Source organism: Chrysoperla carnea, chromosome 3 (genome assembly GCF_905475395.1).
Source record: "Chrysoperla carnea chromosome 3, inChrCarn1.1, whole genome shotgun sequence".
NCBI lineage: Eukaryota > Metazoa > Arthropoda > Insecta > Neuroptera > Chrysopidae > Chrysoperla > Chrysoperla carnea.
Genome location: NC_058339.1, coordinates 25,474,814 through 25,492,799, shown reverse-complemented (window position 1 = coordinate 25,492,799; position 17,986 = coordinate 25,474,814). Strand labels below are relative to the sequence as shown.

The 17,986-nt window shown below is 27.9% G+C and overlaps 1 protein-coding gene across 1 annotated transcript in view; it reads right to left on the bottom strand.

Annotated features, from left to right (window-relative positions):
* The window catches only part of LOC123295364 (sodium-independent sulfate anion transporter-like), a 35,377-nt gene extending 17,391 nt beyond the window's left edge, over window positions 1-17,986 (bottom strand). Inside the window, exons 1-11 of the mRNA XM_044876691.1 lie at window positions 17,953-17,986; window positions 10,942-11,120; window positions 10,291-10,486; window positions 8,003-8,223; window positions 7,444-7,621; window positions 7,196-7,360; window positions 6,647-6,949; window positions 5,044-5,189; window positions 3,841-3,999; window positions 3,609-3,762; window positions 2,611-3,116 (exon numbers count right to left, since the gene is read on the bottom strand). Coding sequence (XP_044732626.1) covers window positions 3,073-3,116; window positions 3,609-3,762; window positions 3,841-3,999; window positions 5,044-5,189; window positions 6,647-6,949; window positions 7,196-7,360; window positions 7,444-7,621; window positions 8,003-8,223; window positions 10,291-10,486; window positions 10,942-11,112 — 1,737 coding nt within the window. The 5' untranslated portion in view covers window positions 11,113-11,120; window positions 17,953-17,986 and the 3' untranslated portion in view covers window positions 2,611-3,072. The remainder of the gene's footprint in view (window positions 1-2,610; window positions 3,117-3,608; window positions 3,763-3,840; window positions 4,000-5,043; window positions 5,190-6,646; window positions 6,950-7,195; window positions 7,361-7,443; window positions 7,622-8,002; window positions 8,224-10,290; window positions 10,487-10,941; window positions 11,121-17,952) is intronic.

The window sequence follows — 17,986 nt, the reverse complement described above, 5'->3', positions numbered from 1 at the left end:
TTTAAAAAAATTAAAGTTTTTCCCTTCATTTTATTTCGAGTATCGTGGTATTTATTTCAATAACTATGTATCTACTTGTTTTTTATTTTCATTATGTTATGATTCTCTAATTGTAAGGTAAGAAATCAAATTAATTATATGATATGTTTATTACGGGTATAAATAGATATTCGCTCCGAGCGTGAATTTCGTTTCCATGACAACGATACACTACTTTAATTATAGAATTAATGGATGCATATATAATTGTGTGGATTGCATTGAAAACTTACATTTAAAATTTAATATTCTTGTTTCACAAATTTAAATAAATAATTACGATAATTAACATTTGAAAAATAATATTTGTACAATTTGATTTCTTATTTTCACAATTTTTAATGCATTAAGTTTAATTAATTAGTGTTTTTCAATCATTTTAATTTGACAGTTTCTATATCATTAACATGTAAATAATTGCAAATTAGTCATAACAGCCCACTTTATCTCCAAAATTTTTCACTTAAAGCGCTGGCATCGATTTTATTATCCCTACCATGACTACGCACACAACGAATAATATATATAAATTTACATTATATCATCCGATTTCTTGGATAAGAAAAAAGATGTTGGACAAAATCAAAATGGATTTTGAAGCCAAATGAATGGTACTATTTGATGACGTAAATCGAAGGGGCCCCTAACTGAGAAATAATCAAGAATATATTTTCATAAAATTTGATGATATTCAAGAACTCTAATCAATAAATTATCATTAAATAATTGTTCATGTTTGGGAAAATTTGTTTAATGAAAAAAAAATTTATTGTATCATTAAAAAGAGTTTGTCCATTGTTTACAAAACACTTTAGAGGCGTAGTTTGGTTATATTTGATGAATTATCAAAATGTATATTTTATTAGATAACAAAAATTATATTTTTCATAATTAGAGTATTCATTAAATTACCCATAAATTGATAAAAAAAAATGTGTATAACTATCTGATATGGTGAACGTGTAAATACTTACCAAAAAGAAAAAGCAATAATTAATAAAAAGCCTATTCTAATCCTATTCGTTGTGTGCGTAGTCATGGTAAGGACAAGAAAATCAATGCCAGCGTTTCCAGTGAAAAGTTTTGGCGATAAAGGAAGCTGTTATGACTTATTTGCAATTCTTTACATGTTAATGTTATAGAAAATATCAAATTGAAATTATTGAAAAACACTAATTAATTAAACTTAATGCATTAAAAATTGTGAAAATAAGAAATCAAATTACACAAATATTATTTTTCAAATGTAAATTATCATAATTATTTATTTAAATTTGTGAGATAATAATATTAAATTTTCAATGTAAGTCATAAATGCAACCCATACATTTATATATGCATTCATACAATTCTATAATTAAAGTAGTGTATCGTTACCATGGAAACGCCTCTAATAAAACTCACACACGGTGCGAATAGATACTGTTTAGTTTTATAGAACATCGGCCATATTCTTCGTCTGTGTAGAGATCAAAATTAACCAACTATAAAATCATTTTAAGACGCACTTCCAACTTTTCATTTTTTACAAGTTATTACAAGCTTTTACTTGCAATGTATGTGTACATGGATGTATTTATGAATGTTTATCCGGGCGGAATCTTGCAATTCCATTTTGCATGCACGCTTAGTTTAGATGACAATACAATAAGGTAAGTGGCGTTCTGATTTTCCCATCGCTTCCACCATATTTGCTATTTAGATATATATATATATATATTTTTCTTTTAGTCTTAAATTAAAAATTTTGATAAAAAATACTTTTTAATGGACAAGCTTTTATTGTACTCTTATACGACTATGCGTAAGAGCTTGAGATGCTCAATATAAAGAATGAATCGAAAAATAAATAAGTAGGCATGTGGAGTGGATGAGGCACTCCGATTCATTCTTGATATTTTAAATTGAGTAGGTACATCAAGCTTCTCCGTAGAGTCGTATATGAGTGAATGACTCATAGAAAAAATTATTTACTACTTTTTAGTACAATAAAAGCTTGACTCATAAAAAGTATTTTTTATTTATACGTTAAACGTATGCTAAGGAATTTTATTTTTACAATGTGTGTTCGTTTTACTTAGGATAGTAGAAGATAAAATTATAATAAAAATCATTTATGCTTAAAAATATTTTTTATTTTCAATAAAACAAGTCAGTCTTTAAACATCTTAATGTAGAACTTAAGTACTACAAAAAATTCATAAATAGTTAAAACTAAAGCTAAATTCACACTATTCAATTGGAAAAGCCGATAATGTTCGATAAATGGTTTTCTGGGGAGTATTCTGGTATCATTAATCATTAATATCACTTTATTGTATTGTTGTATATAGATAGATCAGTGAGAATTTAGCTTATAAAACAACTAATTTTATGTATTTTTATTTTGCTAAAATAATTTTAAATTTTGAATTAAATAGCTTAATTGGAAATTAATAATGACAAAAAAGCACATGCAATTCTACATTTATTCTTTAGTCGAACGCTAAAACGGTTACCACGACAGCAAAAGGTTCAAGATTTTTATTGCATTTATGGCAAAATTTAATAAATAAATCATTGGCACGGCACTTTACGCAGTGCCGTCTTTTATAGTTGCGAGGCCCTAGGCTCAAGATGGTTGAGATTCATGTAAGAAAATTAGCTTTTCTTGCTAATAGCACAGCTATTCGTTCCAAACACAAAATTGTCGTGTACGGTGTTATTTGTAGAAAATTTAAGAATGTTATAAAAAAGAGTGATAGCAGTTTTATCTAATAACATTTTTATACCTATATGTGCTTTTATAAAAACACCTAAATATTAAAAAAAAAAATAAATAAATTTTTTTTAAATTGTATACAATTCTTAAAAGTTATGGAAGTATCAATATTTCTAGGTAGTTGAAAAGTAAAAAGATTTTGTTCCATCTAGCTTTCATCATCAGACCAATTCAATTACATTTGAATATTTGGTACAGTCCATAGGCCGTTTTACGAGGTAATGAGTTCTGTTAACCGTCTTTCTAACAAAGTTGTTAATTCTTTGAAAGTTTCATACAGGTGAAGTTGCACTAATTCTTTTTTCTGCATTCAAATCTGAAAAAAAGTTAAATAATAATAATAAATAAGCTATAAAGTTAGACTAAATTAACTTTTTAGTTTAAGCCCCCGCGTGTAGCTAAAGGGGGTGAAAATTGAATCAATTTGATTATTAATTCAAGATCAAATTGGTATAAAAAAATGATATTATTTCTTACAGGATCTACTTATGTGGGGGTCTAATTAGGGGGAGGGGTAAGAAATTAAACATTTTGGCTGAAAATTCGAAATCAGCGATCTCAAAAACCCCCTTGAACGTAAATCAAAGTCTTAACTAGCAAAAAAAGGTCTATTTCATGTTGAGAGTCTTTCAGACTGTGAAAGGGATAAAAATATTTGTAACGTGTTATATGAATAAATTTAGCTACTGACGATGACTGCGCTGTGATTAAAATATCGATATGTACAATTTTATTTTGAGTATCGTTTTATTTATTTCAATAACTTTGGGTATATTGAATTTGTACTCAATCGATGTAGTAGGCTTACCTTGTAAGATTGTATTCAAACCACTTTCTGTGTTCGCTGCTAAATGTTTGAAATTTGATCCAGCATTCAATTGTTTCAAAAGTTGTGGCTTAAAATCATAAAATATTATGATACGTCCAATTTTTTCTAAATCACCTGCTAACGCATTTAATCCCTAATAAAAATTAATTATTTATAGTTAAATTTTTAAATTTTTATAAAAATATCAAATTGACCAATAGATTTCTGTTACCTGTGATGTAGAGAAATCTCCATGTTCCATATAATGACCATTTAATACGATTGGTAAACATTCATTAAGTTTTGTAACAGAATTACGAACATGATTCACTGCTAAATATGATAAATTACCTTTTGGAGTTACAGATATATATTCAACATATACTGGATCCTAAAAAAATATAATTAGATTAGTTTAATAAGGATCCATTATTTAAGTATAAGTTAATTTTGATCACAAATTTGAAAAGTATGGCCCAAATTTAGTAGGATTATATACTTGGTTTATCAAAATTGGATAAAATTTGAATGTGATAGAGCAAAATTAAATTTTTTGGATTCTGATGACGTCATTAAGTTTAAAAATTTGATTTTTTGATAACACAGGCAAATTTGATCCGATCTTATTGGAATTTTTTTTGAAACCCACTAATTTTGGGTCATTCTTTTCAGCTGTGATGTTAGATTTTCGCCATCTGTCTTAAATGTGCTTAATTCCGGGACCAGGGCTCCTCATTCTTGAAACCTATTAGAGCTCTGTTAATTTTGATCACAAATTTGAAAAGTATGGCCCAAATTTAGTAGGATTCCATACTTGGTTTAACAAAACTGGATAAAATTTGGATGTGATAAAGCAAAATTAAATTTTTTTGATTCTGATGACGTCATTAAGTTCAAAAATTTGATTTTTTCATAACACAGGCAAATTTGATCCAATCTTATTGGAATTTTTTTTGAAACCCACTAATTTTGGGTCATTCTTTTAAGCTGTGATGTTAGATTTTCGCTATCTGTCTTAAATGTGCTTAATTCCGGGACCAGGACTCCTCATTCTTGAAACCTATTAGAGCTAGGTTAATTTTGATCACAAATTTGAAAAGTATGATCCAAATTTAGTAGGATTACATACCTGGTTTAACAAAATTGGATAAAATTTTGATGTGATAGAGCAAAATTAAATTTTTTGGATTCTGATGACGTCATTAAGTTAAAAAATTTGATTTTTTCATAACACAGGCAAATTTGATCCGATCTTATTGGAATTTTTTTTGAAACCCACTAATTTTGGGCCATTCTTTTCAGTTGTGATGTCAAATTTTCGCTAGCTATCATTTATGTGCTTAATTTTGGGACCAGGACTCCACATTCTTGAAAAGTATGGCTCAAATTCTATCCCATACGAATGGTATATTTCAAAAATTTTTATTTTACTTACTTTTATTTTTTCAATTACTATTTTTGGTCTTGCTGTGAAAATTAATACAATCGCTAAATCAAGAGCAACTCCAAATAAAATGCCAAGTTCAACACCTATTAATACACATGCAAAAAATGTTCCAAGTAATGGAATCATATCCAATTCTAAAACAAATTTTTAAATACGATTTTAGGAAACGTTAATTTTAATAAAATAAGATAAAAACGTTCTTTTAGGTCCGGAATGTGGGTAATGATTGAAGTTAATGTTCATATAGTAATTGCTTTTTTTTTGTTTCTACTAAAAAAGTTATTTCAGCAAAGCATCAAATCGGAACGGCTTTTGATGAATACAATTATTTGCAAATTATTTTTAATTTATGCAGGTATAATAATTATTTAATGAATGGTTAGAACGAAATTAATTTTGTGTTTTTTCCACTTTGTACGTCATTCTGTTGTAATTACATACAAAGTATGTGTTTTATTATTTAATATATTTTAAATAGATTAAATAGGTATGTAAGACTGGAATTTGGATTTTTCCGAAAGAAAAATCGAGACTGTTAAAAATAAAAATCCATCTTTACAGTAAAATAATTTAACCAAGCGCATTTGTTTGTTGATAAGTTCTCATGAAGATATATTTAACGTAATTTGAAGAGATATTTTACGTTCAGGGCTACCGAAAATGATTTAACTATATGCAAATCAGAAGTGAAGCAACAAATTTATATTTGTATACTCAATCAAGCGGACTCGGCAGGGGCAGACATTGTATTGCCCGAAAGTTGGCTTACCTACTTTTAGTAAGCCATTCATCTAAATTGGTCCAGCCGTTTACGAGGACTTCAGTCATATACCTACACGGGCAGAAGAATTATATATACAGCGTGTCTACTTAAAAAGGCTACATATTCGAAAAAAATTTTTATTATGGATAAGGTTTACGTAAAAAATCAAATATATTTCTTGTATTTGATTGAAAGTAAATTAGAATTTATGATTAAGTAAACATGAGAACTGTTGCAAAATTAAGCTTTTTTAATGAATGACAAGCAGCATTCGTTGTATTGTCTTATAGAATAATATCTGAACTATGATTTGAAAAAAAATTTAGTTTTATACTCTGAAAATCGTAGATATTTTAACCGAAAATTGCCATTTTTTAAGAATTTTTCCTTTTAATCGTAAAAGTTATCAGTTTAAAAAAAATTTAAATTTTAGTGTAATCATGGAATATTTTCTATGGGCAGTAAATTCAAAATCAACAAAAATTCATTGTAATATACAACGTGTCTACTTAAGTTGGCTACTGATGGAAAACTCTTTTATTATAAGGTTAACGAATAAGTTTTTTGTTTGCGGTTTTTTCCTTGTAGATCTCTCCAAACCGAGCTGACATAGACATTTTTTAAGATATAGCTATGAACACTCTGCATTAAATTATCTTTCAAACAGACAAAAATCAAAATAGATTCATCTATTTTGGAGCTACGATGCCACTGACACACAGGGGTAAACAAGAATTTAAATAACTATTCCTTACTTAATTCTGCTGGCAACAAAAATTCATTTTAATAAAAATTAATTTTTCAATACTTTCAACTTGTTAGACTTACTGTTAGTTTTCCAAATAGGTTTTATCGCAGACAACTCAATCATAAAAATAATAGCACATACAATTACAGATGATAATGTTGCCTTTGGTATATAATAAAAATATGGTGTTAGAAATGCTAAGGCTAAAATAACCAATGCACCAGTATATAAACCACCCATTGGTGTCTTAATACCACTTGCATTACTAACAGCACTACGTGAAAATGAACCAGAAACTGGATATGATCCAAAAAATGAACCAACAATATTACATAAGCCTAATGTCATCATTTCTTGTGTACCATTTACAACACGTCCTTTCGCTAAATTCAGAAAATAAAATTTATTAATTAAAGAAGTTTTTATGAAAAATGGACTCTGATTCGAGTTATCTGCGGTTCAGGTTCAAAATCTGCTTCAAAGTTGATTTATTGCACTTTGAGTACATTTAAAAAAAAAATTAGGCATTGTTCTATTCCAAATTATGATTAATAGGGCAGATAAGTCAATTGAGACTCAATTTAAAAAAAATTAAATTATTTATTAACATTTTTCAAATAAATACTTACAGAAAGCTTTCGCAATTGCGATATTTTGAAGTAAGGCAATCAAAGGTAAGACAAATAATCCTGACCCAAAATGAGATACATTCTCAGTGAAAGTGTGTGTACGATTTCCATATTCAATTGAAAATTGTGGTATTTCAAATGGTGGTAAACCTGGATCAATTTTTCCTGTAATTATACAAGTTTTTGATTAATTAGGAATAAATGAAAGTATTTTAGTAGACAGATTGTGTAGTTATTGTATTACCTACCAGTTAATTTGAACGGTATTGCATTTTTCGCTTCTAAAATTAATGCAACTAAAGCACACACAACTACAATCATGGCATTTCTTGCAACTGATATAAACCATAAGCATTTTTGTAAACGATATTCACTGGTTGATAATGTTTTACCATCTTTTGGTGTTATTTTCACATCTTTTAATTTCTATAACAAAATCATAAATGAAATAAGTGATAGACTAAGTTAATTGTTAAAATATTCTGTATTCGACAGTGTCGAATATTAGACCTTGTATTGTTTTATAAATTAGATTAGTTTAAAAAAATAGAACAATTTATATCAAATAAAATAGTAACATTCTGGCCATCCTTTCGAAATATCGGAAAAAGAATGACCGGAAAAAAAATTTCAAACAGAAGTTGTTTATTATTTTTATAAAGAACATTTTTATATTATCTCTTTTGCTCTATCTCTTACTGAGCACGCTATCAACAAATTTCAGCTTGATATAGCTTGATAATTCAAAGAATGGATTATTGGATATAAACTATTGATTAGAAATTCAGTTAATTCTATTGCACTTACCCTTAAACTTAATAAAATAATGCAACATATCAGGCTCAGAACTGCATCGCCCGTATTTGTTTCATGTATATGAGCAATCAATCCTTTCACTGTATCAATTAAGGATTCAGATTCAAATTTTAATCCTAATAAGCCTTTGATTTGTGAACATCCAATAATTAATGAGGTAGATGATGTAAAACCGATTGTTACGGGAACAGAAACAAGCTCTACTAAAAATCCTGAAAACCATTAAATTATATTACAATATGCTATAATTAAACAAGAAAATTAGCCAAAAGTAATCGTTAATGGGATATAGTTAATATGGAACATAAATTAAAAAAAAAATCAACACCCGCCTCCAGAAAAATGACAACATTCTATAGAGTAAACACGAATAAATGGTCAAATTTTAATGATTCCTTTGAGTAAGTTTAAGTCTAAAATGCATCTTACACTTTTTTCTAAATTCTTAAAGCTCAATAGTTACGGAGATACGAGCAATTTTATACTTCAAAGTACATATACCTAATAAGCCTTGACTGGTATAGCGATGTTCTAAGCGATCTCCCAATCAAGAACTGACCAAAGTAGCATTATTTCAGTGATCGGTCGTCAAACGGTGTTTTCAATGGAAATAATCGCTCAATGCGGCTAAAAAAGTTTTCACTTCAAAATCGCAATTATTTTTTTCTTTAAAAGTTTTTTCTATTTGACAGTTTTGTACCCCCGAAAAGCAAAATCAAAAATCTTTTGTTATCTATATGTCTTAATATATGATTTGAGGTGTCCACAATCCAAAAATAACATTCAATAATGAATTTGTCGCAAAATGTTTTTCGTGTGATAAAAAATTATCAGATATATTTCAAATTTTCTCTAATGAGATAAAGTTGTTATCACACTAAGTAGGTAGTGGAACTCTACAATTCGGAACTCTACAAGATGATAGTATAACCATACCCAAGTAATTCTTTATTATGTTTGATTCACCATTGAGCATAATATATTAATAATAACAACATATTCTATTATGATAAAAAAAGTGAACAAAAGATTTGTAATTTAATTAAAATGAATACAAAAACAAATTTAAATGTAATTATTTAATTAAAACGATATATATTACAATTAATTTTTAATTATTTGTCTTCATTTACAAAATAATTACCAGATAGGTAATTTTAAGTGAATTCAACAAAAAAAAAACACCGATTTATTAGTATTGTTTGAATATCTCGAGGACAACTTGATTAATTTTTAATTATAAGTATTGAAATAGAAATATGCTTGTCTTGGGTTTTTTAATAATTAACTAATGCTAAAAATTTTGTGAATGTATTTATTTACGCATTCAAAATATAATATTTATTTGCTTTTTTTGTTTTTGACTTCTCAGCGGTCAACTAATTTCATTTTTTGTATAACCATGAAAAATTATAGCCGAAGCTATTTTGAAGTATTTTATTCAATAATTTTCTATCATCTAAAAAATATCTTAATAATGGTCTTGATAATGAAATAACGCACAAATTTTTTAGATACTTCAAGATGAAATATATAATTTACACATCTCAAAAAAAAAAAAAAAAACTTTTTTTAGAATTGAATTTTCTAGATGTATACTTACTATTAGTTAGTTTTTAGTAATATGTTTGACGAAAATATAGTTTTATGCACTGTTTCGAAGCCCAACGAACCAGTGCTGGATTTAACTTTTTATTGCCTTATGGGTTGTATAGCAAATAGTGCACTAGCTTTCTATTTTTATTGGATTTTTATTTGAAGTAAATGCAGTACTTGACTGTCGCTAGTAAAGTCAAGTTAACAGCAAAATCCTTGATAATATTATCAAAATTGACGATTGACTACTAAACATACTATTTTTTTCCAAAATTAAACATAATTATTTATAAGTTTAATAGCCGATTTTGCCTCTGGCTTGATGCTCTAGGGTCCTAGACCAGTACCTAGTGTCAACTAGTGTGCCTTATTATCAATTCATTATTACACAGAACCCAATTAAAATGATTTAAGAGATGTTTTGGACGTTCAATGACGCTTCTTTTGGGTGCCTCCAGCGGCTCTTTTTTGCTCAGATGGGCTGAAATTTGGCATGTATGGTTCTTTATTAAGTAGATAGATGACTGTTTTTTCTTAAATTTAGTTTTTTCCTAATTTGAGGATCGTGTATCTAAAAACAGTCAAAATACATCCCCGGAGAATAACTACTAATAGCATGATGACTTGTTAATGTCAATTGTATCAAAAGAAAAGGGTAGGTATAATAAAAAATATGTACTTACCTAAATGGCATATTCCAAATAAAAATTGAACACATCCACATAAAAAGCATAGTAACACAGTCATTTTTTGATCAGTTCCATGTGTATACGTATAAGTTAGTAGTGAAATTAATGCTGTAGGACCAATATTAACTTCAGGCGTTGTTCCAAATATCATATATACAAAACTACCGGCAAATGATGAATATAATCCATACTGAAAAAAGTCATTTATAAATATATTTTAATATAAAATGAAGATATGTTATCTGAATATGCTTGACTATATAAAGGCTTAGAAATTTTTTTTATTAAATTACTAATTCCACAAAATATATAAAGACATTTAAACGATCATAAAAATCAATACTGTTATGTATATTAATTTTAATTGGAGCTGATATTGTGGCAAATCGTAAATAAATTTATGATTTTATGAATACCTATACCAAAATTTAGATGCTTCATCAATATTTCTGAGCGCTAAAAACATAATGAATGTAGGGCCGGACAACTTTATTGAAAATACTCCAAGAAACTATGGTACATACTCAGGTCTTATAAAAAGTAAAAAAAGCGTGCGGTGAAGTCAATGAAATCAATGATTTTTACGAAAAACTGTTTCAATTGATATTGTTTTTTTAAATCATAATTTTAAAAAAATTATCTCACCTGTGGACTTAAACCAGCTAAAGCTGCATAAGCAATTACTTGCGGAATTAATGTTAATCCGACTGTTATTCCAGCTATAACATCAGCTATCGCTTCATGCGTTGAATATTTTGGTAGCCAAGATAAAATGGGTATTCGTGATAATAACATTGATTTTAGATTTAAATGCATGTTCTTACCTGCAAAAAAAAAAAAATTTTTTTATAATCAATATGTAAATTTTAATTAAATTTTAAACTGCGTCTGTTCTAATATTATTTAAGAATTTACCAATATTCACAGCTTAAAGCTATTAAGATTTATCCTAAGCAGGAAAAATTTAAGGAAACAAAGTAATAAGCCAATCTGACAATTTGGCCCGTAATTAAAATCATCATCAGCTAAAGTGGAACAAAATGGTGGAAGAGTTGGGAAGTCAGGAAAGGTTTAAAGTATTTATATTGTAATCTACTAATAATGTAAAAGCCCATCGTCGGAATATCTTTGGATAAGATACACGAATAAGCGTTTCTGTTTAGGTAAATATATGAATAGGCAAATTATGAGCGTCAATATTCTACATTTATATTTGATCCCAAATAGGTCTATTAATTTGATCATGAGGTCATAGTGTCGGACGAATTCCCTGCTGCGTTTTTTTTAGAGAACAAGTTAGGTAGACTCCACCAAAAGGAAGCCACTCATGAAGTTTCAAGTATGCATGTATTAATCATTAAACAAAAAGGGTGCTGTCCTGCAATCACGTTAATTTGAAAACGAAGAACTTTCGGAAAAAGCCGTAGAGAAAAAGTTTGGTAGACTCCACCAAAAGGAAGCCACTCATGAAGTTTCAAGTATGCATGTATTAATCATATTAAACAAAAAGGGTGCTGTCCTGCAGTCACGTGCACAATTGCACAGGTCATTATTTTCTAATAAATATTTATTAGAAAATAACAGTAGGTACTTGCAAATATTCAATATAATCATATTACTATCTTGAACCAAATGTCTGGACTAGTAAATTAGTAGTTTTATCGTCATTGAGATTGGTATTTGAATGATAAGTGTGTGAAATTTAACATTGAAACCATATGCAACATAAATAAGAAGAAGAAATACTTAATTGTGCAATTGTTCAAATTAATTCAAGTCATTTCAAAAGTAAATTGTTTAGAATTATTCAACAGTTATAAGTATAAAAAGACAGGATGTAAAAATTAGAATTAAGGTATTAAATATATAATAATTATATGGTATTATTGTCTCATATTTACAACACGCGTACAATTTACTACGTACTGATTTATTGGAAAAGGGTGAAATGTTTGTTTAAACAAGTGAAAGTTTACAAAATTTAAAAACCCCCGACAAATTTTTCTTAAACTTGCACTTTAAACATATATAAGAGCACTATCTCCATTAAATTAAGTTTTTCCTTAAAACATTTTGAAGATCGTCGCCAATTTTTTATTTATTTCTCGGTTACGGAATCCTAATGTCGCACTTGTAATATAGCTAAGAACACTTCCCCTTAAATTACCTTTCAAACGAAACCAAAAAAATTAAAATCGGTTCATCTGTTTAGTCACTATGATTCCACATACAAAAATACACACAGACCCACACACATTTTTTACATTGAAACTTTTGTTCTATCTCTAACGGTTTACAAGATGGATCCTACAGACCCAAGACCCATTTGATCTATGTTGCTCATTTTCGAACTCGACCTTACTTTTTACGTCCTGGGCACGCTATAAAAATTTCAGCTTGATATCTCTTTTCGTTTTTGAGTAATCGTGATGACAGACGGACAGACGACAGACGACAGACAGACAGACAACCGGAAATGGACTAATTAGGTGATTTTATGAACACCTATACAAAAATTTTGTTCGTAGCATCAATATTTTTAAGTGTTACAAACTTGGGACTAAACTTTGTATACCTCGGTATATTTCATATACATGGTATAAAAAGTTACACATCTTTGCTGTAATATAATGATTAATATTGCATGAATTTTCCAAGATTACAGTGATTATGTTGCCACCGAATATTATCGAAAAAACAAACACGAGCCTTCTAGCAATCTTCGAAAATTGTCCTGTCGTGAATTTTATGGGTAAACACACAATTTTATTTCACTTTTATTACAGTTCGACTCTGTATAGAGATTGTTTTGATTGATGATACCGGATTTTTGTATCTAATTGTACAATTTTATTGGCATGTTGTGGGTTGAAATAGAATTTTACACAGAATTTAAAATAAATATGATTCCATTCATTTAAACTAAAACAATAAATTGAGTAGCTGAAATTAAAGAACCAAAAGTGCTGATAATGAAATTTATGTACCAAATATTGAATTTCGTTATTTGTTTAACCAATTTGTTATTAATTTGAATTAAACAATATCACAACAAACTTAGTATTTATAACTTAGAATAACAAAAAACAGTCAACTTATATAGTGTGATTAAATTAGGATTATACATTTGTAATCCTTATTCTTACTAATATTATTAATGCGAAAATAAGTGTCTCTCCGTCTGTCTGTTACGCTATCACACCTAAACTCCTCAACCGGCTTAAACGAAACTTGGTACAGAGATCATCTAGAGCCTGAGAAAGGATACAGGTTTCTTTTAAATACGAAAAAACGGCTGTAAGGGGTTGAAATCACAATATAGCCCTCCTTTATTCTCCTTTTTGTTCACAATTTTATGGATTTTAATTTTTGTCTCGCTGACATTGTAACTTTCTATAGGTCCAAACATTAAATTAACCGTATTTCTATACTTTTTGGATCAAAACTACCTCATCCACCGAATTTCATCAAATTCCGAAACAACAATTTTTTTCCGATTTTTTCGATTTTTTCAAAGGGGTAACCTTAAAAAAATTGCAAAAAATAGAAAATTTTTTTTCATCTCCAATTTCGATAAAACTCAGTTTATAAGGTAATTTTGACCCAAAAAGTACAAAAATCGGGTGCATTTGTTGACTGGTCGAATAGTTTTTCAGATACGGGCTAAAATCGATCCAAATATTGCGATATCTCAGAAACTTTGCATCCAATCATTAAATTAACCCGATTTTTATAATTTTTGGGTCAAAATTACCCCATTCACTGAGTTTCATCAAATTCCGAAACAACAATTTTTTTCCGATTTTCTCGATTTTTTCAAAAGGGTATGTATCCCTTAAAAAAATTGCAAAAAATCGAAAATTTTTTTTTAGATCCAATTTCGAAAAAATCAGTATATAAGGTAATTTTGACCCAAAAAGTACAAAAATCGGGTGAATTTGTTGACTGGTCGAACAGTTTTTGAATTACGGACTAAAATCGATCCAAATATTGCGATATCTCAGAAACTCTACCCACCCGCTTCGCTGGAAAATTGAAATTTTTAATATAAAGACTATTTCGTTATAAACTTCACTTCATTTGCTATCACTTATTTCCGCTTTCGTTTTCAGCTCGTACCTCAAGTAGTTTAGGAATTTGAAACATATCAAGATATTTTCTGGAGTGTCAAATCTATCCCAGCTATGTAATGTTTTTGGTGGAATTTTTGTCTTCTTTTCCACAGTTACGTAAAACTATAAACTAAATAAAATAATAAACATATCAATATCAATATCTCTCGTAACAAGCAATTGATTACATCATTTGATAATAATTATAATTTATAATTAACAATTAATTGTTTTTTTAAACAGCTAACAAGCAACTTATTAGAAATATTTATGAGAGGAAAAATTAATTTCAATACTAGATCGGTCTGAATATAAATAAAATAGGTTGAATTCCTAATTAAATTATATAAATTGTTATCAAGTATAAAACAAAAATCTTGTGTTTGTAAATATGTAAATAAACAAGTGAAAACAAACAATTGACTGAGTTAATTGTTGAAATACCATGCATAGTCAATGTTGATTTCTTTATCACATTACACATACATAACTGATAATCAAGTATAGTACATATTATAAAATTTCTGCCTAATTGGCGCCCTCACGGGTAAACAGTGATGTTTACGAAAAAATGTTTCAAACAAAAGTTGTTTAATTTTTGATAAGGAACATTTTTTACATTTAAACTTCTGTTCTATCTCTAATGGTTTCCAAGATGGGTCCTACGGACCCAAGATCCAATTGACCCATGATGCTCATTTACGAACTTGACCTTACTTTTTGACGGACGGACGGACAACCGGAAATGGACTAATTAGGTGATTTTATGAAGACCTATGACAAAAATTTTTTCCTAGCATCATTATTTTTAAGCGTTACAAACTTGAGACTAAACTTAATATACTATGTACATTTCATATATACATGGTATAAAAATTGTATGAACATTTCCCGAGAGACTTAGTTATTTTTCATTAGTTGGTGAAATTGGGTATGCAAGATTTTATACACTAAACAGAAACATTGGTATAATCCCCTCCTTGCGAGTAATACGAGCAAACAGAAAAGTTGCTGCTTCAAAAAAGGAAGCTGCTTCAGAGGCGGTCGGATATCAGCTAGTTTGTTATAAATTTTAGTTTTTTTCAATTGGAATTTTATTCAATAATTAATTCCACATTATTTTGCTAAGAATTGTAAGAACATTAACTTTTAGACTTTTTATTTCAACTTATCACAAACAATCCAAAAGCAAAACAAAGTATTTCTAAAAAAAAAATTTATTTAGGTATTTTCAACTTTTTTAAAACAACAATTTTCCTTGTTGTTAACAAAATAGGAAATTTTGAGTAGAAACGATCGAAATAGGCAATAAATAAAAATAAAAATTGTTTGTGGAATCATGATTGGCTTTCATTCAAAGTATCTAAAATTTGTGAGCAATTTTTTGGACAAAAAAAATTAATTTTAGTCAGAAACCGCAAATTTTTTTCTCGTCCTAAGCGTGGGTATAATAAAATAGTGGTTCAATGTCGATTTTTTGTTGGTTTTTCCTCTAGCGTAAGCTAACTGAGTAAATAAAAATGACTCTTAATTTGTCACGTGTAGGTACCTATAAATTTGTCATTTATCTATAGAAAAGCATTTTGTCCTAAAGGAAAGCGGTAGTTCTGCTCCTGCCTTAGTAAACAAATAGAGACTAAATTAATTAATGAGTGTTCCAAGTATTATTTTTTTGGGTGCTAAATTTTGAAGGTAACGGCGAAAAATAATACAAAAAGAAAAATAATAAAAAAACAAAGAAAATATAAATTTACAACCACAAAAATTTAAAGTGGTTCATTCTTAAATAGTTAAATATACCTAATTTTTGTGTAATACTTATAAATTTTAGTACAAGGTTAATTTTGTATTTATATTTTTTTTTATTTGGTACTAATTGTTTGTTATTATAGTTTTTAGTGTTTTTGATAAAATAAAGTTCGATTATTAATAAATTAATCCAAACGCTGGAACGTCTTTTATATGGAATGACAATATGTTGTTGAAAATTTCATTTTCCATTCTTTAATAAATAATAATATAGCATGGATAATAAGCCAATAATTTTTGACAGCAGTGATGATAAAGAAATATCTTAAATAAGTAATTTAAATGTAGCAAAGCCCTTATATTTTAAATCCTTTTATATAATTCAATCACTATTGATTGAGTGACTGAGAGAAATAGTCCGAGCAGCCAGTAGACCCCACCATTTCTTATCGTTGAGTTATTATATATAAAATTATTTGTTATTCAATTCTTTATATGCATAACCATTGTCCGATAACTGGTGAGTTTCAGAAAATTCGTGGTTTTCAAGTTGCCAATTTTCAAAACAAAGGAGAGAGGTAGGTACATCAAAATGAAGCTCGTACGCCCGATCAAAAATTTTGTCTCATGAAATGAGTCTCATGAAAGAGATAAAAAAAGGATATACATCAAACCTAATAAAGCTTGTATAGGTCATCAAAAACTGACACACTTACAAGAATTTTCGTGTATGAAACCATCAATTTCTAGAAGTGTATTTTTCGATGACAAAGTATACTGTTGTCCACCCGGACTAGAAGATGATACCATTATGTACATTTGGATTAACAAAATTTCAAACTGATGCGATAATTAAAAATAAGTAAAAATTAATGTATATACTATTTGTTTACGTTCAAAGCTGCATTATCTTTATAAATTTGCTGACGGTACCAGATGCTTAATTTAAAAATTGTAGAACTGTTACCAAATCAAAATAGATATTCTATTTTGATTTGGTTTTATTCACGACAAACTCTGACATTTTCTCGACCATGAAACGTAAAGATAAGCTGAAAATTTCGATTTTAATTTTCGGACAGATTACAAGAACTTCCCTATACTAGGAAATAATAAAAAATAAAATCCTCAATTTACATAAAAAGATATAATTACAAAATTTTCTATTTGCGGTAAATTTTATAATTTCTTAGAAATTGGAAAATAAAATGAAGGACGATGCGAATTTAATAACCAAAACTTTGTTCTGAGGTTTGATATTATTTTTAAGCAGATTTAAGAAAAATTCTTAGAACCCCTTGAAATAAAAGAAAACGAAGTATTCTTTATATCGGAAATAATATTTCTAGATAAAATTCAAGGCTATAGTAGAATATTAGTTGGGAAAATTTTTAATTTCTATTGTTGGAAATTTTTAATTATTATAAAAATATTAATTTATTATATTAAAATGAATTGAAAAAACGTATCAGATATTAAGGCTCAGAAAATGTAAAAAGACTAAGAATAAAGATAAACAAAAAATATAAATTATTAATTTAATATCTTGAGAATGAACGAAAGTTCGAAACATTTTTAACAATAATATAATAAAACTTGTGGTCACACACCAAGAATAAAATTACTTTTTAATTATTTATTGTGTTATAGTATGTGCTACCAAAAACCAAATATAAATTCAATTAATAAATAATTATATTAAAATGAATTGAAAAGACATAGATATCAAATATTAAAGGCCCGGAAATGTAGAAAAAGATAGAAATGTTAAATAAAAAATAATTAAAGAACTTACAATTTTAATAAACTGCAAAAAAACAAAATTAAAC